Genomic DNA, 22,891 nt, shown 5'->3' with positions numbered 1-22,891 from the left:
TCTGCAGTTTAAATTACCTGGGTGGGGGAGTTGTCCTGGGGCCATCCACAATAGACTTTTTAGTGAAAGAAAAACACTGAAATTCTCACTTTATATGAATTATAGATTTGAAACACAGTTCACGTCGGTAGGAATTGAGAATCACGAGTGCAGACAAACCTCGGGTCCAGGTGTTGCTACCTTCTTTGCACTGGAAAGTACTTTTTTTATATACTTTTTGAGCATCCTCTTCTGCAAGTCTCCATCACAGATATCACCCTTGTTGAAAATCATTGGGACTAGTCATTTGAGGAACGGTTGCTTGCATAATTTTAGCTTGCTACATTGTACTTAAAACTATATTGGCAGCGCAGTTGGTGCTTGATGTTCTTTGAAACGTTTCAAAGTTTACAGTGGTGCTGCCGCTGTGTTTTGCACTCGCTGCCATAAAATATCGTGTTGCCACAAAATGTTGTGGGAGCTTCATTTAAATACCATGAGCTGTGCTCTCCTGCCTGGAGTCTGGGGAAAATCAGGAATTACTTAAAATTTTGATTGAAACAGAGAGTAATAAATTTTCAACAACTTTCTTGCCCTGCCCCACCCCCACCCCAGTTTCTAGAGGTTTGACTAAGCATATACTGGTTTAGGTTTGCTCTAGCTTGAGTGCAGCATCTAAACATATCTCCAGTCTCCACTCACACTGATGCAGACATCACTGAAGATGAAGTGTTATTAGCAGCAGGTCTGTTCCCACTTGCCTGGACTTTCCCTGCGTCACCGCTGCTAAAGAACTGCAGGGTGGTTTGTGTAGGTACGAAACACGTGGGAAGGGGTTAAAGATAGAAAAGGTGATGTGATAGTGGTGATGTTGCCCTGAGTGGCAGCATGTGCTTTACCTGCTCCTCCCCCTGAGGGGTGAAGGTCTGTACAGGTATTTGACGTTTGCTGCTGCTGTTTCCCACTCTGGGAAGGGCAAAGTGAGATAATCCTGGGATAAACCGAATTGCAACCTCCCCTACCTGCTCGAAGTAGCTTTACCATCTCTCTGATCTTCTCTAGCAGAGTCAATAATTTGTTTGAACAAGTTTTCCATCACATCATTAACACGCTTAAAGCCTATAATGAGCTCGGTATACATGCAAATGCATCTTTTTTAAGTGTTAGTGTAGATTTAAGAGCACTGTTTCCTTGCAAAATGGAATTCAGAGCTTTTTCTCACCTAAATGTTGCAGTCCTTAATAAGGCATGGATCGGCAGCAACTTTCTAAGTTTAATTTTACAGTACTTTTGTCCTTACATACTGTATTTGTAGTCTTTTGAAAGATGAGAAGTAATACTTTTAAACCTGTATCTAATCAAATGCCTTAGAAACATCTTATGCTCTCTCATCAAATGCCTCTCATCATCTGATAGCAGTGAACAAATGGTTTCAATTCAGAAATGAAAGGCATTTATAAACTGATTTTTTTCAACTTTATCAGGCACTACTCAACTCCCATTGTATTGATATAATGATGCTTCAAGATAAATAAAGAAACCCATGACTCTAACAATGTAAATAGAGAAAAAGGCGATAAGATTAAAATGGGTACCATTCACGCTCCGTATGACAGCTCGGAGGACTCTAGCAGAAGAGTAACCAGCTCAGTGAAAAATCAGAAACTGTGATTGCTGTTTAACACTGCAGCTTTTCACAGTAGCTCAGCACAAAGTTATTTAGCACAGGTGTTTCTGTAAGTCTGATACATTGGGAAAATTCACAAGGGTCTCCGTCTCTCTTGCTCCGTGTCGGCTGTGAAGTTGGTCCTGTGATGCAGTAAACGGGTTTCTGGTAGGAAATAGAGCATATAGGCAAATGAGCAAGTTCAAACATAGGGACTGATCTAGATTCATTTTCTTGGTTGCTAATTTTTGTAACGCATGACAGTAGTGAGGTGAATGACCTGTCGTCGAGCAAAAACAGTGAAAAATGGGAATGAGTTATCAATCAGAGTTAAGCGTGAAACTGAGATCCTGTTCTCTCCTTCGATAAAAGCAGCTTTCTCAAATAATATGGATATCAGTCTCTTTCTTTGCTAAGTGATACTTTTGATAGTCACCTATTTCAGTATTTCTCATTAGTTTGTTTAAATATGGTGTATTTCTGTGCTTTCAGCCTGTGTGTTTGCATTTCAATAAAAAGATGAAATGGTATAATTGAATTTCTAAACACCTAAAAACTCTCAGCATTTTTTTTCTCTCTTTTTCTTAATTCTCAAGTTCTGGCAGTATCTAATTTATGGCTTAATACTTTGTAAGGTCATCTAAGTTAGTGACTTTAGTTAATCTTAGACATTATGAGCTTGGCTGCGGCAGAAAATCAGTTCATCTGTTCTCAGAGAGAAAGGAGTGAGTTAGGGGGGTTGTTGGAATTTGAAGACCCAGAGTTTAGCTGAAAACTAGGTACAATTTCTTGCATAGTTATTATTTTTTCAAGGTGATCTGCCTGTTCTAGTTTTGACTAGTATACCCATAGTTAAAAAATTATCATAATTCTTGTCTGATAACTGTGTTCTCCAAGTATGTAGATAAGGTTACTAGTTTGGATTTGCTTCTAATAGTGAAGGAACCAATAGGTGGTGGATTTTTTTGTTGGTTTTTGTCTTTTTCCCCTCTAATTCCTGGATAAGGTATTCTCTTCTCTCAGCTGGGCTAGAAGGTGTAGCTTTCTTTTGCTGTTAGGCTTATAAGTGATAGCTAATTTTGTTGCTTGTGGTTCTGCTGTTAATTTACATGCAGCTCTTACTGACTGTCACTAACATAGCTTTTGTTCCCTGAAATATTCGCTCTGTGAATAAATATAACTTTTCTGCTATTTTCGCTCTGACTGATTGGCTCATTTCACTCTTATGACTGAAAACAGTGCAAGCATTCATATTCTGAAAGTTGCATGTTGCTTAATGAAGTACCTTGCTGAATCAGGGCTGCCATGTTCCAGCAGATGAAAGAAAAGCACATAAGAAGCTGTACTGCCAGGTTCTGCTTGAATGTTTTCCTTTTAATCAAATTTTAGACTTATTAGCATAGTAGATCATGGTTTTGCAAAACAAACAAAAGCTTCTAGTCTTATTCTTGAAAGCATTGGGAAATGTTAATGTAATTGGTTCTGTTTATAGTTCAAACTCACTTACGTGTCTCTGCTCATAGACACGAGTAATAGGGAGAGTGTCAGCTCTGCCAGCTCTTGTCTAATGAGTTAGTGCCTCAAGTCACTGGGAAGTAACTTCTCAGTTTCCTTTGTCAGAGTCAAGAATCTGATAATGTTCTTAATTATTGTAGTGGCAGGAGAACAGAGCAAAGATTAGGTCATGGGTGGGATTGTAACAAAGGTAACCTAACACTTTCAGAAACTAAAGCCTGAAATTCCAGTTTCCTTAAGACTTCCCATTTTTGCCTCACAGTTTAAAACCTACCTTACCGACTGGGTGTTGCTGTGGAGTCGTCATGTGCCATTGTGTTCAATGAGAGTGACAGCACCTCTAGCAACATGGTACCAAGGGTAAAGAACGTGTGGGTCAGGGGGCTGTGGGGAGATGCTCCGATAACAGCCCTTCTGTATCTGCAGTTTCTGTTGCTGCACAAGCACGAGTCTCCTGGCACATCCACAGTGCTTGAATTAATATGCAATGATGACATCTTTGGACAAGGAGGCCGTAATGCGTTTTAAAACACTCTGTTTATTTCCCCGTCATGTGTACTGCACATTTATATTAGCCACAAGAAGTGGAGCAACAATCATGGTGTTGCAGGCCTCCAGATAAATATGGTCTTATGATTAGGGCATGGAGGACTTGAAACCCAAATACCCAGCCGTTCCTGTGCTTGATAATTCTGCATATTTTTAGCTTCTCTTATATTTAGATCCCTAAGTTCCTGAACGAGCTGTCACCCCAAACCTGCATTTGCCTATACTGCATCATCCCAAAGCTTGCAATAAAAAAGAATATCAGGCTTTCAGACACAGCATATTTAGAAAAGAGAGAAAGAGTCTGCCAAATTCCCAAAAACCACTTCCCAATTCCCCTCACGAATAGCAGGAAATTACTTGTTATCAGTGGGTAATTCAACCACAAACGTTATTGATTTTCCAACCTCAATCTTTACAGTCTTGATGGCCAAATATTTTGCAATCATTCTCTCTATTTAAAACTAGAAGACGTGATTTTTATTTTGGAAAAATGGAGGTTTTCAATTTTTCTGCATGCCACATCACATTGTGGCGCATCCCTCCAGATTGTCCAGTGTGATAGCCAGAAGCTTGACTGACAGATGTCAAAGTGTACATCATGTTGTAGTACATGAGAAAAGCCTACATTGTAAAAAAAATTCAGATACTTGTAAAAACTATTTGCTTCTAATGTTTGGTGTTTGGTATATCCCAGTGCATACCAGAAAATCAAAGATCTAGAGAGGAGGTTACATGTGTTTGGGTTTTTTTCTTTCCCTTCTAATTTCCCTGTATTTCTTAAAAACTAATACATTACAGAATCAATCAAAGTACGTTGCCTTGTTTGTGAGCTACATGGTCAAATATTTCAGCAGTTTTTCATCCAATTACTGCTAGCTGACTAGTTAGTGTAAGAAATTCACTGACTTCTGAGCTATATTCTCCTTCCCTAGAAAAGCTCCCCTTAGACACCTATTGTGAAAAGATAATTTGGTATTTTGGTTACGTGATATTTTCAAATAACATGTTGAGTAACCTGTCATTATTACACTGCCCCATAGATTAGCTGATAAATGTAAAGGCCAGTGTGCTTCCTGTGCTGTCAGTGCCGCTCTCAAATGTCTGAAGAAAAATCCCAGGATCCCCCAGCACTTGACAACTGGTTTGAAACTATCATGAGAATTTGGAGACGTACAAAGTTCCAGTTTTTTCAGTGGTGAAACAAGAATTTCAAAAATGAGAAGATATTCTTTGAATGAAACTGTCTCCATACTGTCTATAATGTGATGCTACTTATTAAATAATGTAACTCCATCCCCAAATGAAAAAAACACCCACAACTGTGTAAGAAAGGTTCATCATCTATTAGCCTCTCAGGAACTGCATTTGAAATATCCATGTTCTTCTGTACTCGTTTAAGAACTGTATCTTTGGTATCACCCCTGAAAATTTTCTAACAAGGTTGGGACTCCTTAGAAATTGGAGTTATGGTAGGTGACAAAATATATTAATCTTTGTCTTCAGTCTCAACACCATCATTTTTATTAAAGCAGTAAGTAATTTTAAAAATAGAAATCTTTGCAGTTTCTGTAGCTGGGAATGTTTGTTTTCTTAAATGGGTGTAATAGCCTTATTCAAAATGTATTTCATCCTGTTTAGCTTTTCCTAATATTTACGTACAGAAAAAGACGGGAAGAGGCAAACCAAAGATGTTATTGCCGTTTGTTCGCTGCATGCAAGGGAAGATAATAGCCATTATATTTTCCTGCCTGCAACACTTAGGAACTTGACACAGCTGGCAGAGTGCACATTCAGATCATGGACCAACTTTGATGTTTTACATTGTTATTAAACAATAGCTGGCATGGTCGTGTAGCAGCAGGATATTACACTTACCGTTCAGTAGACCTGTTTTTATAGAAAGGGACCTCCTGCCTCCTTGCCCCAGGCCACAAAACCCTCCGCTGCAGAGATGGTGGTTCAGATCTCTAGCAGTAAGTAGCAAGATTCTTGTGTTGTATTGGCTTTTGGCAAGTTAATAAAATAATGTAAACAGCTATTTTGGGAAATGACCACATGTTCTACATGCTTGGTATGCAGAGAGGTTCTGAGTCACCAGGAAAAAATAGAAAAAGAAAATACCCAAATGAAAAGAAAATGGTAAATATAACAATGAAAAATCCCATTCAGTAGTGCTGTTTCATCTCTAAGAGAGGCTTTATTCAACAGCGGGTATCAATCCCCACAAGTAACATCTGCTATCAGAGGATTTGCAGGTACACCTTTGTTCACTGCTAACAGAATTTGTGTCAGTATTATAATTCAGCAGATTTCTGCTTTTCACGCAAACCAGGATTAGCATTGACTTGGGCTGGAGGGCATTCAAGCTGCTGTTCTTCTTTTAGCTATATTTCTCTGTAAACATCTAATTGTTTCAAAAAGTGATGTACAGTATGCAAAAACCTGAATTCAATGCAAATAAGTCTGCGCAGCTTTAAAGTTAACAGGTGTTCTCATTAGTGTAAGTAGACAAGGAACGATTCTTGAATGTTTTATAAACACTTATAATCATGGCAAAATACGTTACTATAAGTATAAAGATACTTATAGCAGCATCTCTTTTTTCTTATTGTGCAATCTCAGCACTTATTAATAGGAGACATGTGTCAGTAAATGAAATACTAAAAGCCAGTACTGGCTTCTGCCTGCAAATAATGTAGCTGTAAAATGCTCTGCTACTGATGAATAAATTTCTGGCTAAAATAAGAGTCAACAAAATGAAATCTTTACACATAGCACATATATATTTTGAATATATATCTTTGCTTGTACTGAAAGTAGAGCATTCATTCTTCCTTTGATATTTCAGTTTGTTACAAGGACTTATGTTGAGTCTCACTCACATATATCATAAAGTGTTATAACATGCATATAAAATTGGACAGGAGGACTATTCATCACTAAGTATTGTCCAGCTGGTAAAACTAAGAAAGACAGGACTTCTCTAAGAAAGCATTGCCAATATCTCTGTGTGTGGCTGTGTAATATATGGCTTCAGATTGCAAAGGCAATAACAGTAAAATATTACCCCAAGGAGAAAAGTAGCTTGCGGTAGGTATTCATACATTGCCTTTAGTCTTCGTCTGCGGACAAAATGTGCAATTGTCTATTCCCCCACTTCCTGCTATGCACAGCCACGACTGAGTTGTGTCTTAATTATTGTCTCTGGCTTCTCTGCTTTGAGCCAGTTTTGGAGGTGCTTCTTTCTTGTTTCCCAAGTCCGGTGACTTCCATCTCTCCTGACTTTGGCTTAAGGGTGGGCAGAAGTCGATCCACCCTGTTCCTGTGGCCAGGGCAGTGCATCCATGGGGATGGAGCAGAGGGTAGTAGGGGGCAGGGGGTACGTGGGAGGCTGCACACAGGTGTCTGACATCCAGGGTGGCCATCTGCTGCCTGTGCCACATTTTCCTTTTTTGCTTTTTGCCCTCTGAAGGAAACCCCTGTTTCCAGAGGCCAATCCAAGTAGTCCAACTGTGTCTTGCACCAGGCGTAATACCAGCATAGCAGATCAGCAGGAAATATTTCCTCCCAGTACATTCCTTGGATGTTTAGCAGAAAGTATTTGCTCTTCCTTACTTTCCCCTTCACTCAGACAGCATGTGCTTGCTTTCCACACATCGCCAAGGGCAGCAAGAAATAAGATCTGGACTGGTGGATGCAAAAGGGAGAATGACAGGGAGCGAGTTCACTGAAATCACTGAAAGCATCCCCGTACCCCTGGACCCTTCCCCTCTCAGGGAGGCTCTGCGGACCTCCAGCATGAGCTCCTCTTCAAAACCAAGGAGGACATTTGGTCTCTCAGGGCCTAATCAGCTTTTATTGTGACTTTCTATTTGTTCAATAGCTTCCTTACAAGTGATATAAATCAGTTCTTCTGCAAGCGAGGCTTTTCCCAGCCAGAAAGAAAAGGAAAGTGTTTGCTTTATAATACAGAGAGAAGACCTGATTCTCTCCTTGCTAGTATTAATGTAATTCAATAGAAATGCTCGTTGCACAGCAAAAGGGAAACACTTGGCTCAGAGATATTTTCTTCTTACCAGTCCCAAAGTTCATTATTTTATTACTAAATTATGTTAAAGGACTCTATCTTAGGAATTCACCAGGAAAAAAATTATTTGTTCATCACTGCTACGACACAGTTTCATTTAAAAATTTGTTCTTTCTCAGAAGTTTAACCCCAGACTTCAGACTGTTGAATCCTCTTCAGAGCCATTGATGTCTATACCCCAAACACTAGATTAATTTCCAAACTAAAACACATCTGACTGTATATGAGCAGGCTGTTTTGATACGATGACCCTGTGAAGGTTCCCAGAGCATGGATGTGCAAATCAGTCATACCACAAGGCAACACAATTGAAGATGTATCTTATAAACATCTGGCAGCAATTGGTCTTACAATTGCTAATATTGCAGAAGTTGTGAAAACACAGGATCTGTTTGTTGCCTTTTTGCAAAGCTTGGTTTTCACAGTAATTTTTACAGAGTCAGAAGAAACAGGGTAATTATAACATAAGGTTCAACATCTTTAGATATGTAGAACATTTTCTGTTGCTTAAAACAAATATTCCCAAAGAAAGTATAAAACATTTTTCTGACTTGCAAAGTTTTTGCAGTCTATCATTTAAATTACTTAAATAAAGGAAGCTTTACTACTCCCAAAAGCTGAGAATATAACACCCGCCATGCATATTAGCTTGATCTTTTTGACAGACCAGAAAAGTGTTTGTGTGTGCCAATTAAAACAAAAATGGATCCCCAGTGGCTTGTTCCTCACACAACTTCTGAAGACTGCTATCATTGTATGCTGGGGTAACCCTGGATAAGGCGGCTATCCAAAGTAAACAAACTTTTCAAAACTTTCATGACAGATGGGGGTTACAAATGCATTTTAATAAGAGAGTTGCCAAAGCAACTTTTTTGCAATCAGCATATATTTACTTAACATCTAGCAACATTGGGAACACAAGGCAGATACTTTCTCACAAAATTTTTTAACAAATATCTTTTTTCTTGAAAGATTGGTTGAAGACCTTTTCTTTCAAGCTGATATTTCCCCATCACTTCAATGTTAACTTTGCTCGACATCCAAAGGACTGCTAGATTGGTAAAGCCAGACTGTAATATGAGACAGACAATCTGCTTGATAATGAAATTTCTTTGGTAGGCATAAACATCTTAAGCCCTTTAAGTAATTTAACTATCAGCATAACCATGGCTACCCCTGTTTGATAGGCTGGATCCTATAATGGATATATGATGCAGTATGGATACAATATAGCACAATACTGGTCCTTTTGTTTTCTTTTACTTGCATTTCTTGAATATTAGACTCCGCTCACTACGGTACAGCACAGAAATATTTTATTTATCCTTCATGCTGCTCACTCATTCAGCATAAACATGGCCAAGAGACTGGATTATCTGTGAGAAAGAATTTAAGATCAACTTCCAGACATGCAGTTAGACTTTTGACATGTTTTTAAAAACTTACATGTCTCTGTCCCAGTTTAATTCAAATCCAGTTAATTAAACCACTAAGGAGTGTCTCCCAACTTTAATTAATTCTGCTTCTTCTGTGGGTGGGGACACATGAGTATCTATGTTTTATATGTTTATTCTCAAGCTATATTATATTCTAATGATATTAAATTTTTAAAGAATATTTATAAAGAGAGAAAAAATTCCTAGTCTTTCTTCTTTTTTTTTTTTTTTTTTTTTTTTTCTTTTTCTTTCTTTTTGACTCTCTTCCGACCTTTCCTGTCCCAGCCCTGGTGGCTGCCATGCAGACGGAGAGTTGCATGTCCTGTGTTACATGGGCTGGGTGGCCAGATCCCAGTCTGCAAAAATATCTCGGAAAAATACAGGGGAAAGCCTAGATTTCTCTTCTCAGAAAAAAAACCAAACAGCAACCCACCTTGTGAGAGAGCAAGGTGAGATGGAGAGAGCAGTGGGAAGGGAGAAGAGGATTATCTTTAGAGTTAGAAATGCTCCAGCGACTCACATTTCCTTTTTTCCTACACATATCAAGGGCAGCAATCCCAACGCACAGTGCAACAGGAGGAACACATTTTATTGACTTTCTGCACGCAGAGGTATCTGTCAATCCAAGTTTAAATCACTTAGTGTTCACCACAAGCTGTGGGAGTCCCAGGTGACATCAAAATTTTGGTTTTCTGCACTGGATTGTGCTCAGGATTAGCATCTGGTGGGGTTTCCGTGCTCCAGAAGTGTCCACTAATCCGACGCTGAACCATTGAGGTAGGTTGTATGAAGTTTCACCCCACTAGTCCAGCATTATTTCTGGATGTCCCACATTCAGAGGGAGTTGAACAATGGTTTGTTTCAGTGTTTGGCTGAAATAAGAACTGTGTGGTGGTTTCTTGGTGGCCATACGTGAGCTATAAGTGAACCATACGCTTCCAAAGCTGCTCGCTCCGTTCCCTTTCACTTGCTGTGGGGTACAGACGGCAAAGGGCTTTTTTTTTTGCTGCGTTTCTCCATCCCCATAGGATTCTTCACTTCCTGCAGTAAAGTTTGTTCTTGGCATTGCCTGAAAATAGTTCATCACTGCAAATAATAGTTATAGCCACCAGAGATGCATAAGTACACTTTGAAGTGAGCGAATCAATAATACAGTTTTGTATTTTTGTTTTGCTGTGTGAATTTATCACCCTTTTCCATATCTCCACAGAGTGCCTATCAGTAGGGTGGCTAAAATTGTCTCCATCTCTGTTCTGCAGCTAAAATAAATATAAGAAATTAGTGTATCTATAGAAATGTATAGTGGTGAAGAACGGGAAGTATACCATGAAGGAGACTTTTTTCCCAGCAGTGCACTAGTCTTGAGTCCAAAGTCTGCAGGAAGACAATGGACAGAAGATCCTGGGCTTATCCCATGGTACTTTTCTGGCTTCTGTCTCCTGTTTCCAGTTGGCATATGTATACCATGAAAGGGAGGAATCTCCAAGACGTGTTCCAAAAGCTGATCCAGGTGATCTTTAAAGGTTTGGAAGCCCTGGAGGAAGACAGCCATGCATGTCCTGGAGCACAACCTAGCACAAGAAAAATAAACTATTTGTAGGATTTTTAAGAAATGCTGATCCTGGGTAGGAGCCAAGGTATATTTATGTATTATAAAATGGTAATGCTATTAATTCAATACAGTGTCCCATATTTCCTGGAGCTATATAGATATTTTTTTGTTTAATAACATCAAATCGTCTTGAACACAACCTTGGTACATCATTACGGTGACACGCAGAAGCAGCTCACCCCTCCCTTTTCAGCTTTATAAGGTGACAAGAGAAATCCTTAATAAGTCACAAGTAGAAGATCATAAAAAGTGCTTCACGCTTGCCCCCCCATTCTCACACTTTGCTGGCAGCCCAGCAGTGTATTGAATTTAACACACATTTACCTGCGGTGAGCTGATATTTTCGGAGGATCAATGCTTAACAGCAGGAGTGTCCTGCAGTTCATTGTTAAAACTACCATGTGAGTGGATTCGTTTTTTGAAGTGATTTTTCCAAGGTGCAGTAGCAAGAGAGAGACAATCCAGGCGTCCTGGTTCTTTTATAAGCAACCTGAAGGGCACATCCTTTGCAAATAAGAGGGTTAATGTCAGTTGTCATTCCTTGTGGGTATTCACTGCCAACAGCAGCATCATAATTCTGCCTGGTAAGGTAATGCTAATTCCAGACTGTAGCCTTTGCAAAAATGATGGCAAAGAGAGAGGGATTTCAGGAAATATTTAAACAAATGAAGTACATGGCACAATAAAGGCTGGCAGCTCTATCCTGAGCACTTAATTTTCTTTTTTCTTTTCTTTTCTTTTTTTCTTTTTTCTTTAATTTTACTTTTCAGATTTGTCTTTCCTGTGCTTCTCGGGTCCCTCTGTTTATTTCAGTAGTGCCTGATCCAAGGACAGTGTGTTAGCACGCCTTAATATTGAGAAATTTATGCTTGTTGTTAGTTATACATCATTTTGGGCTGTGATCATAAATTGTTCAATCACAAGGTTTAGTCAAAGCTAGCATTCTTTTACTGATGTCTTTTCCCAAGGGTGTTGAAAATTCGATTGTTCAAAGTGCAAATATGGTTTAGCAATCCCTTCCAAGAACCATTTATCAGAAATCCTAAGGAGGTAATATATAAAAGTGGGATAGGAAACCTGCACATTAAATGGGATTTACCAGCCAAAGCCTTTGGAACTGCTTTCCTGTGAATGACTGGAATGGAGCAGAACAAAGTCAATTACTGACTGTAATTAAGGAGTGGATGCATTTAAACTGTAGAGAGCAGTAGCAGTCTTCTTGAAACTGTCTAGTTACTCTGAAGATTAGTCTGAGGAAAGAAAGAAAAGGACTTGAACTGTATCTTACAAAAAGTATATTTTAAACGAATTCTCTTCTTTCCGTTCTATGATCTGTTTTTATGCATTTCCTCGTAAAACACTGATAATATATGATTGTCAAAATAACACGTTCAGACAAAGAAACTTTCAACATGTATTTTGCTTTGGTCTTGTTAGCAATGGAGTATCTTCTTTGCATATCATACACTGCAAATGTTTATGCAGTGCTGAGTACTTGTATTTTAATAAAGCCTGCATTTACTGAAGGGAAGACTGAACTATGTTGTGGCCCTTTTAAGCCTTCAAAATATAGTAAATCTAATTATATATGTTGCTCTTACTTTGAAAATGTTATTCCATTTTATAATTTTAATAATGACTTGTTTATACTGGGAGAGAGGCATTAGATTGAATTGTTGCCTGTATTTAGTCTAATTCATATCAGCATGTATACATGAATAAATTGTAATATAATATAATATATTCTGAACCCAAACTTTGCCGTGCAAGCTGGGCACAGATCTGGAGGACAGCTCTTTCAGCTGCTCACCTTGAGTTGAATTTTGACTTTCTTTCTTTCTTTTGGTAAAGGGAACAGGGAGTGTGTGAGTAGTGATTAACATTATGGCTGAGGACTAGGAAGGGAATTAAAATTTCCCCGACAAATAACTCTCCTGTGTGCACGGGGAACAATGGGGTGGCTGGAGGTCTGCTCCTGATGGGTGCGGACGGGACGGGATGAACATCTGCAGCCAGGCAGCCTCCGAGCCCGCACCGGGGGACCATTCCCACATTCTCCACAGCACTCTCACAGGATGTCTCTGCTGGAGCTGTGCTGATGGGATTTTCCTTAATGCTGATGACTTTGGAAACCTTCCTTACAGGCATTTCCTCAATAAAGGGAGGGTTATAGAACAATTAATAAAACATTAATATGTTTTGTCTTTTTTTTTTTTTTTTTTTTAACTGGTAGTATTTCACTTTTAAGAAAGATGCAGGGAGTATGCTGGCTGGTGAGGATCTGCTGTTTCTTCTATGCTTTAGTAAAAAGTCTTGACATGGGGCAGATACAGTGGAACAGTAGTGCTTCTGGTTGATGGATTTAATAAATAGGCTGTGCCAGGTCTTAACGGCTTTGCTCTGCTTTTCCTCACACTTTGGTCAGCAAGAAATCTCTGTTGTTCACTGTGTTCAGCCATTCCCTGAAAAACACCTGAAAAAGGTTTTGGTCTGAATAGTACCACGTCCCAATGAGCATCCTGATGTGCAGACTAAACCTTCATCCCCGAAACCACCGAAAAGTGTGCAATTCCTACATGTGGATGCTACTAGGCGTTGCACAAGCAACTATTAACAACAAAAAATAAGAAGAAAAAAACCCCTTTGGTTTCAGAGCTGGCAGGAAGTGAGTTGGTTTGGAGCATGGGAAGGATGAGCTCCTGCCTCTGGCCAAGTGTGGTGGAGATGTAGCCCTCCATTCGCTTGCCTGCAAAAATGCAGAACTGCTGAGCTGTGGATGATGCTCCATGGCCACGTGCACCAGGGCTCTGCGGATAATCCTGGGGCAAAGCACTGCACGGCTCTGTGCCTCGGTTTTGCCATCTGTAAAATGGGTGTTTGAACCTGCTGTGCAGAATACCTGGAGATCTGCTCTGGTGAAAAGATATATGTATATCTCTCTTTAAAAAAAAAAAAAAAAAAGTGATGTATCATTATTATCACGGTGCTTTACAGAAGTTCAGACCAACAGAATATGCATGCATATTTCCACCAAATATTGTTAGGCAGTGAAACAGTATTATCAGGGGATTGAATATTCTTTTGATAAATATTCCCAGTGAGTGGGTCAAAAATGTAAATCAACTTCTATTCAGACAAACTGGGGATTTTTTTTCATGATAAATGGGCTCCTAATTACTCCTCTACAGCCATCTTTGATGGCATTTTTTTTTTTTTTTAATTTGAGAAAGAGTGACATTATTAATTTTACCAAAAAGCTTGGAAGTGGACTGTGGAATCACAGGTATATAATAAATGTGTACATTCAAGAAATAAGGTACCAGATACAAAAATAATAATGCCAAAATAAGGATAGAAGCAGAAAAATAACAGGAATTAATTCTTATATTGCATTCGTTTCTTTTCAGGGTGCTTTGATTTACATTTGAACTGTGTCTCGTAACACTGAGTTTCCTGGCTTTTCTTAACTTTTGTCACATTCCCATTATTTTTGCACTATTTGTGTTCAGTGGTTGCATTGCTGAGACAATATCTCGTTTGTTGTGACATATTCAAAACAGTTTTCAGACAGAGGTTCAAAACTCCTCAGTAACTCAGCACTCCAGCAGATAATCCTTGGTACAAAGGAAAAGCATTTGAGTGGGTAGGAGAGAAAATAGAAGAAAATCATCTGTCTCGCGTGTGCTTTACTTACCTGTGTGTGCCCATGCCCTTCCCAGATCACGACAGTGTCAGGAAATGAGTTCCTCCTCCAGTCGGATATCGACTTTCTCATATTGGATTGGTTCCACGCTATCAAAAATGCAATTGACAGATTGGTATGTATTTGTTTTGGCTGTTACCTTTATTAATTAAGATGTAGCAATTTCAACTTCATTTGCTTAGGCATCTCTACAGGTTTTAGGCAGTCAACAGCTAGCTAGACATTCCTCTCTTGGAAGGATATAAAAATATGTATGCAAATCTACTAAAAAATGTCAGATAAACAAGGTTGTTGAACAAAAATGTCATTTGATTCTTGCCTCGAAACGGAACACTACATTTATTTCTCTGAAATAACAAGGACATTGGTTTGCTGAGGGTTGTAAAAGCACACAAGCACTTAATAACTAATGAATCTTTGCATTTTCTGTTTATGCAGCCTACAGTATATAATCTTCAATAGAACTATTAATACGTTTGAGCCTTTTATGAATTTTTGTATTACTTATTCACAAGAATAACACTAGCAAATAATATTCCTTTGTAACTGATTGCTGTTATTCTCCCAGGAAGGCTGGGGGTTTTCTACTAGAAGTAAGCAGGGCTGCGTTTTATTAAAACAGTTTTTAATTACCAAACCAGATTCAGCTGTAGCTTTTTCTTTCTTTTTTGCCACTCTCAGTACAAATTCCAAATGTCTTCCTCCTATCCCTGCCTGATCCAAGAACAAATTTTTTTTAGAGGGCACTGACTTCCCTTGTTCACTGTAGAATCTGGTGAGAGAAAAGTATCCCCATTTCTTGCATTTTTCAGAGGTTTTGCTGCAATGGAATTGGCAGAGCAGGCAGAGGCCGTCTCTTTGAAAGGGTTAATCTGAACACAGCTACTGTTTCCTTAAAGAGCTACAAACATATTACCCTGAGGCTATAATCAGCCAAGGAAAGTTTGATCTGATGATGTATGTCTTCATATTGTGCATTTCATTGGGTGTGTGAGGATATTGATATCCCACTGAAGATTTTGGGGTGGAGTTTTCTGTGGAGACTCAGAACACTTTTTTTGTTGTTGTTTGGGGGAATTTTATTTTTTTTTTGGGTGCTGTTCAGCTAAACATCTAGTAGACTTGATTATTTTTTGTAGTGCTACTAAGGTAATATTGTGGCATCAGGGCAGCCCTGAGCTCGGCAGCGGTGGCTGGTGGGGCAGACCCTGTAAATGGTTAGGGGGCTGGGGGGCTGGGCTGGTCCTGGTGGTGCTTTGCCTTTGCTGTGTGCGCAGGACAGGATGCCACCATGAAGCAATCAGTGACCATTTCATAAACGTCATTTATTTGAGTTTTGAAACTTTGAACAAGCGTGTAAGGCCATGCAACTTTCCAGGCGGTTGGGATAGCTAAACCTCACCTGACCAAACGCCGTGGGAAGAGACACATGATTAGCCAAAATCATATATCCTTTTTTCTTTTCTTTTTCCTTATTTTCCCCCTTAATGGTCCCCAACTGTCACTTTCTATGCCAGTGAATTAGAGCAAGAGAGAATCTGCCCCTTTTTCCTAAGCCGAGACCAGCAGAATTCAACCTCAGATTTGTAAGGATATTTGAAACAACGGTGTTAGCAAGAATATTTACTCTAACTATCTAAACCAGAAAGGGAATTTAAACAACATTCCTCTTTGGAAGCATTTGGAAATAGCCTGCAACGTGGAAATAATTTTGGTCTCTAAAGCCTAAAGAAGTAGGCCTTTTGTTTTCCTCACTTAAATGGGAATTTATCTCAGAAATTAAGATCAGTCTTTCAGGGCCATAAAAGCTCTGCCATATGACAAATTTTGCATTACACTTTCCTTAAATTATATACTCACTGCATCACTTGCTCTGTGTGTGCCTGTTAGCTTCTGATTCTGTACTGGCATTCTGTAATCTCTTGCTTCATTCTCACAAATAATAATTTTATTAAAAGCATACATATACGTGTAGATATATATATATGCTCTTTTTCCAGCCAAAAGAACGGATTTGTACATCGAGAAATTTGGAGTTCAAACTCAGAAGATCCTCCAGCATCGAATTACTGAATAGCTTAGACACTGAATCCAAAGAACCAAAGCCTGAACACAGAAAATCTTTAAGTAAGGGTTTTTCCTTTTCTGATTTTTTTTTCCCTTTCCTTTTTAAATAACTATGCCATTACAGGGTAAGATAATTTTTATTACATACAGAATGTAAGGAAGATCACTGAGAATTTTAAAGCTGAATGTGTTCTGTGTTGATATACATAACTTGTATTTAAGTAAAGACAGTTACTAGCTCCACGCTTCTAAAGGGTGACATTCTCTCCTAAGCAAAATAAATTTGTTTAGGAGCAAAGACATTTATTTAAGCCATTTATTTTTAAAAATAAGCAACATGAGTCCTATGTTAATGGTCTGTTGCAGTTGCTTTGTTTCCATTTTAGTAAAATATCTCAAATTGCCAGAGTAATTTTGTCTGCTGTGTATTTATACACTGAATTGCTGAAAGACCTGACATATCCTCTGTAGCCAATAATCAGTGATGTATCTATAATTTTATAACAGGCAAATTCCAGAGACTGAGGTTGATTTTTGTCAGTGTGATTAGAAAAGAAAGTGTTCTAAAACTAACAGGGACGTGCTTTGCTCCACTGAGACTTTCCTTTTCCAGCCATTGCCGAGATGCTCATGATATTGTGGGCAGTAGAGACAGGAGATGCTGGTGACCCTGAATCACACTCAGCTTTTTTTAAATTTCATCCTCTCTCTTGAATTTTTGTTTTTCTTTTTTGTTTGGTGGGAAATTCACACACTGCTTCTAACATAAGCACCGTGACAGCTTTAGACTCGTATGCTGTACGAGATACCTATAGACACTGAGGGGCTGTGCAGGAATTTGCCTGCACACATTTCAGTGAAGGATCAAAGCCTGAGATGTTAAAAAAAAGGTTGCATTAAAAAGACCCAACATAGCTATTTCTAATGATAATTATCCACACGATCATAAATATATATGCATGCATGCACGTGCTTGTACGCACACAGAGATTCATTAAATAGTCTCTTTTTGCAGACCAAAAATTGTTGTTGTTGTTTTCTTCCTATTATCTAGGAGATTTGATTTGTTGTTTTTTTTTTAAAGGTTTTTCTTTCTGTTATAAAATATAAAGTAGTCTTAGCGTAGCTGGTGAAAAATTGTCCCAATATCTTTGTACTGTGTGTTACACTGCATTTCTCAGAGGAAGAAAAATAAGGCTGAGAGCATGGTAAGTTTTGAGGGTCTGATTCTGTTCCTATTGTAGCTAATAGCAAAATGCCCATAAACTGCCTCAGCACTCGGGGAATTTTTATTTATTTATTTAGACTTCTCACATATCTTTAAATGATAATTTGTCAGACAAAACAGAAAAAGTGAATATGAGCAGTGACAGAGACTTTGTCTATGTTTCTTTTCAAATCTCAGAGAATCCCGAATAACCTCCGTTTTGTTATAGGCTATTTAAACTCTTAAAAAATGGGAAAATATCTGCTGTGAAATAACACTGAACCAAAGCTTGCATTTAAATACTGTAGATTGGATTGCTTCTAAAATATGTATTCAGAACTTTTTTTTTGGCCCCTTGAGATCAAGCAATTATGTGGAATTAGAAAAATCATATTATTCACTTACTTATTAGTAGTCTAAGCACAAACTGTATTGTCAGTTTTCTGCCTTTGGCTTTCTGTGCCCTTAATGTTCACACAAGTATCGTAGCCAGAATTATCGGCAGCTAGAGCCAAAATTGCTTTAAAAAGGCATGAGAACTGGTAATGACACATTGTTAGCAGTTAACAGGTGGTCGTTTCATTGTCCAGTTTGACTGCAGAGCACAGAAAAGATATGTGCAATATCTGCAAGTGTGTTTATAAACTTCTTACAAAGTTTTAACAATTTTATAATTTTGTAGTGCTCTTAGATTATTGACTACTGCCAATGTCAAATCCAAACAAAGGAGTATTTTTTTAAAGATGGCTTAAAGCTCCTCCAGTTTAAAACAGAAGACGAGTGACTGATGTGTTAGCAGGCCACCCCCCCACCCCCCAATAATCTTTAATGAAATATTCAGACAGTTCAGACTCATGTGTATTTATCTACTGTAACATTTTAAAGGGCTGCTGTGTCACTGTGGGTTCGTAGCACCCAAGTATGCAAAGGACAGGTATATTCTAACCAAAGTATTCCAGTAACTTACTCTTTAATTTAAAACTGGGGAGACGGCCCCTAGAGACTTAGTAGCAGGAATCTGGTTTTTGTGTTTAATCCTAATTGCTTCTGCTTACACTACAAGGACAAATGGTAATTCTCTGTTATGCTTTTTGAGCTGTAGACACTGATTTCATTGAAAACTGGGCTCAAACAGCCAGGCTCAATTTCCAAAGTTCACAGAGTGTCCGTCTTCTTGGTCATGCAGCTTTTCAGAGGCTTCTCATCCAGCTTGGATTCAACTCATGTTCTAATTGAAGTTTTCTTGAGCTAAGGAGAAACCAAGGATGGCCTTGGGGAACATTACCGAAATATGTAAAACTGTGATCCTGCTCTCAAATACATGGAAACAGATTACTCTTTATTTCACGATGCCAACTATTTCACTGATTTAATTTATGCAGCTAATGCTGGGTCAGAAAGAACATGTTTTTCACCCTAGCAAACTCCCCCATTAGAAGATGTATACATTTGGTGCAAAGAAACTGTCTTGCAGCACTGCTCCTTTTTATGCAAGTAAGCGTTGTTCTAAACCAGTAATTTTTAAAATTAGTGGCAGACTTCGTAATTTCCAAGTAATTTAGTTATCATTCAGACTGTAGTTTTTTGGTTTCTTTCTCCTAAGGATGCCAAAAACCCTCTCCTAATTAGTACCAATTATAATTGGGTCTGCTGGTAGGTGGTCTGCCACATTAATTTTATACCACATGAAACCAGGCACCTGGGTTAGACTAAAGCAGAGATGCTGTCATGGTGCATGGGAGGTAGGGAAAGGATCGGTGCATTGCAAGGTTCCCAGAAATCATCCAGCTCTCCAAAAACCAAGAGTCCTTACCGTGTGTGTGGACTACAGGAGCTGTCAGGACAGTCACGCTGTGGGCACTGCAACCAACGCCGCGCTCTCTGCTACGCTCAGCGTTCCTTTTGCTCTCCATGGCCGCTGTATGGTTTGCGTTTTGGCCATCATCTGGGAATATTGTCACTCAGGGGTGACCTCTTGTGGAAGTGCCTGAGCTGGAGTCACTATCGATTGTTGGAGGGGATCAGTTCTCCTTCTACTCCCCCTTTTCTGGATGGAAACAAACGGCTTCGCGGTAGGAAGAGTGCCCTTTGGCTACCGTATCAATCTGAGGGCTGCTCTTGTCAAAATGCACAATCACGAGCTTGATAATGCAATCCATTCCCAAAGCACTATATTTCCAACCTGTTCTCCATCATTTCCTTATGGCGTCACATTTACCCAGTTCATCACATTCTTATTAATATTTTAGGTTTCCTTGAAAGTGATGGAATTCTATTTTTATTACAAAAGCAACAAGAATAAATACTAATTGTTGTCAGTTATTTCCTTATGTAGTGGGAACAGTAATCTGTTCCTCAGCTTTAGGTTGCCAAAGCAAAATAATGAAATATTTTAGACATTTAAAAAATCTGTGATATTAGATAAATGCAATTTGATCTCCTTGTTTGCCACATAAAAGCTGGAACTGCCTGAATTGATAAGATTGAATTGCATTATTTTTATTGTTTCTACTCGCATATTTTTCTTATCTTCATGAACACTTAAAATCCAGTGGTTAGTCATACGGCCCTGTGACGAGTCCTGGAAAATCTGCTCCATGTTTGAATTCTAACTTGAGGTGCCACGACTAGAGCATCAAGATTTACAAAAGTAAAATAAAATAAGATTTTATATGTATATATATATATATATGAAAAGGGGAGACTTGATGGGCTGTGCAGTATTATTGCTATTCCTGATCTCTTTGGTGTCTCAATAAGAGTAGTTGGGGATCTGGGGGTCGTTGTGCCAGACACAATGCAACACCGAAGTAAGACAATTCCAGCTCTCAGCCTGAATAAGGACAAGTTGCAACAGGTGGAAAAAGCGGACAAAAGCAGGGGGTGGAAGGAAAAGTTGACAGCAAAGCCGACATGTCATGCATATTAAACAGCAGGCTTGGGATTCCTTTCCGCTCTTCATTAGGATTGGGGTCTTAGCCCCGACACCCTGGCCACCAGCCAACTCAAATAATGATATTTTCCTTACCTAAATTCCTCTTGCACTTTCAAGAGGGAGCAATGGGTCGTTCTAGTCCCAAAGGGCGATGCGTTGCTCTGGGATGCCACAGTTCCTGGGGAATTGCTGCAGGGCAGTGTCTGGGAATATGCCTCCTAGCATCTTTTTAATCGAGAAAAAAAATAACGTCTGGATTGTATGTTTGATTTGCCACCAGCTGCATTTGCTATAATGTCATCTGGGGTCTGAAATCTGCTTTGGTTCCTTAAAAGACAGAGTTTAAGTCAGGCACCCTGTCCCCAGTATTTAGCCAAGGACTGTGTGTGTGCTTTGATATTGCCCAAAGTTGCTTTTCTTGTGTCACCCACTTTTTGTTACTTTGGAAGGCTGAATTTTGAAACGTGAAGCATGGCATGTAAATATTCTGAAGAAATTACTAAAACATTCAGAATCATCTCTGAATGCAGTTTGTTAGATAATAAAGACTGTACAATGTCTGTGTGTTGGGGGGGAAACAGCAGCAAAAAAACATTTTGGTCTCTCAGTGGCTGCGGTGCAAGAAATGGAGAATTCAGTGGACCTTTAACCCTTTCTGGCTCCCTGTGGTGCTGGCTCCTTCCCTGGCTAAAGCTTCTTCTGGGGGCTTGCTCGAGGGTTTAAAGTTTGTCCCTGCAGAGGACTGGATATTTCTGTGGGAATCACCGCCTTGCTGAGGCTATTGTTTCTCTTCAGAGGGAAGTGGTGGTTACCAGGGCACAAAGACACGGATTTGCTGGGCTTCAGCTGTGTAATAGCAGGAGGAAAAAAAGCCAGAAACTTATTTTGTTGAAAGCATCATTTAGAGATCCTAGAGAAAGGCCACCTAATTGCAGGCAGTGCTGAGCGAGGAGCCTGTGTCATTTTTCTCTCTTCCTTTCTAACATGTGAAGATGCTGGTAGGTGGGAGACTATACCTGGGGATGGAATGAGAGGTTTTACTGGCTCAGCCAAGCTTGTCGAGGGCCAGGGTCTGTGGTAACCAACAGAGCCCCTCACCCACGTGGAGTTGCTTCATTGATAAGGGGGCTAATCAGAGCAGCAGAAGTGGGAAATCACTCCATTTCTTTGTTAGCTCTGAATTCTTTCCCCTTCCCAGCCCATTTATTTTGGTTAGATGTGAAGTTCAAAGCCAAATGGGTGCTATTTAGGGAGTATTATTGCATTGCAATGTTAGCATTATGTATAGGTCAGTTTTATTACTTTTAATAAAACCAAGACATATAAAGCAGTAATGTATATTAGTGCAGCATTACCAATGACAGCAATTAAAACAGAAAGCAAAACGAAAACTATATGCAAATATGCAGTTTCCTACTGCAATGTTAATTTCGTCACTCTGCAGCTTGTATGTTTGTGGCATTTGTTTTTATTACATCAACAAGAATGCAATTGGATTCAGATACGGAAAAAAAACCCACAAAAAGAAAATGCAACATGCTTTTTTTATGAAGGGTGGCAGCACATATTTGGACTATAGGGACTTAACTCATTTTTTGACATATTTTACTCTCCTGTTTCTCTACAGCATTTACTATAGGTATGCTCTTTTCTCAGAGCTTAAGAAAATGCTGATTTGGCAACAAAGGAGTATTAATATTGGCATTTTAGAAACAAAACATGCCAAATTCAGAAACAAACTGTGTCACTTCAACTGATAATAGGAGATCATGTTGCACCCAAAATCACAACTGGCTGTGACTAGTTCTCAAGTAAAAAAAAAAAAAAAAAAAGGATTTTTCTTGAATTTGAATATGCTGTTTCCATCAATTATAATATAATGTTGCCTTAATTCTTTGTTTTATTTCTACTATACTTTCCAAAATCCTTCCAGAGTTTACTATTTGGGTTGAAAAAACATATTTTTAAATTGGGCATAACCAACTTCCATATAAACATTTGGCAGGGAAATCAGTGCATGTTCACTTAATTCATTTTTATTGAACCAAGTCCAGATTTTTAGTCAGGAAAAAGTTAGATATTAATCATATCTGAGCAGGATCATTAAATTTTCCTTTACCTACTAGAACAGCAGG

At 38.9% G+C, this 22,891-nt stretch overlaps 1 protein-coding gene across 5 annotated transcripts in view; it reads left to right on the top strand.

Moving 5' to 3' along the window:
- ARHGAP15 (Rho GTPase activating protein 15) overlaps positions 1 to 22,891 on the top strand; it is a 348,150-nt gene that overhangs the window by 169,328 nt on the left and 155,931 nt on the right. For all 5 annotated transcript variants that reach the window (XM_037397076.1, XM_037397074.1, XM_037397075.1 and 2 more), the window contains 2 exons: positions 14,564 to 14,662; positions 16,548 to 16,674. In XM_037397076.1, coding sequence (XP_037252973.1) covers positions 14,564 to 14,662; positions 16,548 to 16,674 — 226 coding nt within the window. The remainder of the gene's footprint in view (positions 1 to 14,563; positions 14,663 to 16,547; positions 16,675 to 22,891) is intronic.

The sequence above is a fragment of the Falco rusticolus genome, chromosome 8, assembly GCF_015220075.1.
Source record: "Falco rusticolus isolate bFalRus1 chromosome 8, bFalRus1.pri, whole genome shotgun sequence".
NCBI classification, from domain to species: Eukaryota; Metazoa; Chordata; class Aves; order Falconiformes; family Falconidae; genus Falco; species Falco rusticolus.
The sequence above is the reverse complement of the archived record's forward strand: the minus strand, read 5'-3'. Positions and strand labels throughout refer to the sequence as shown.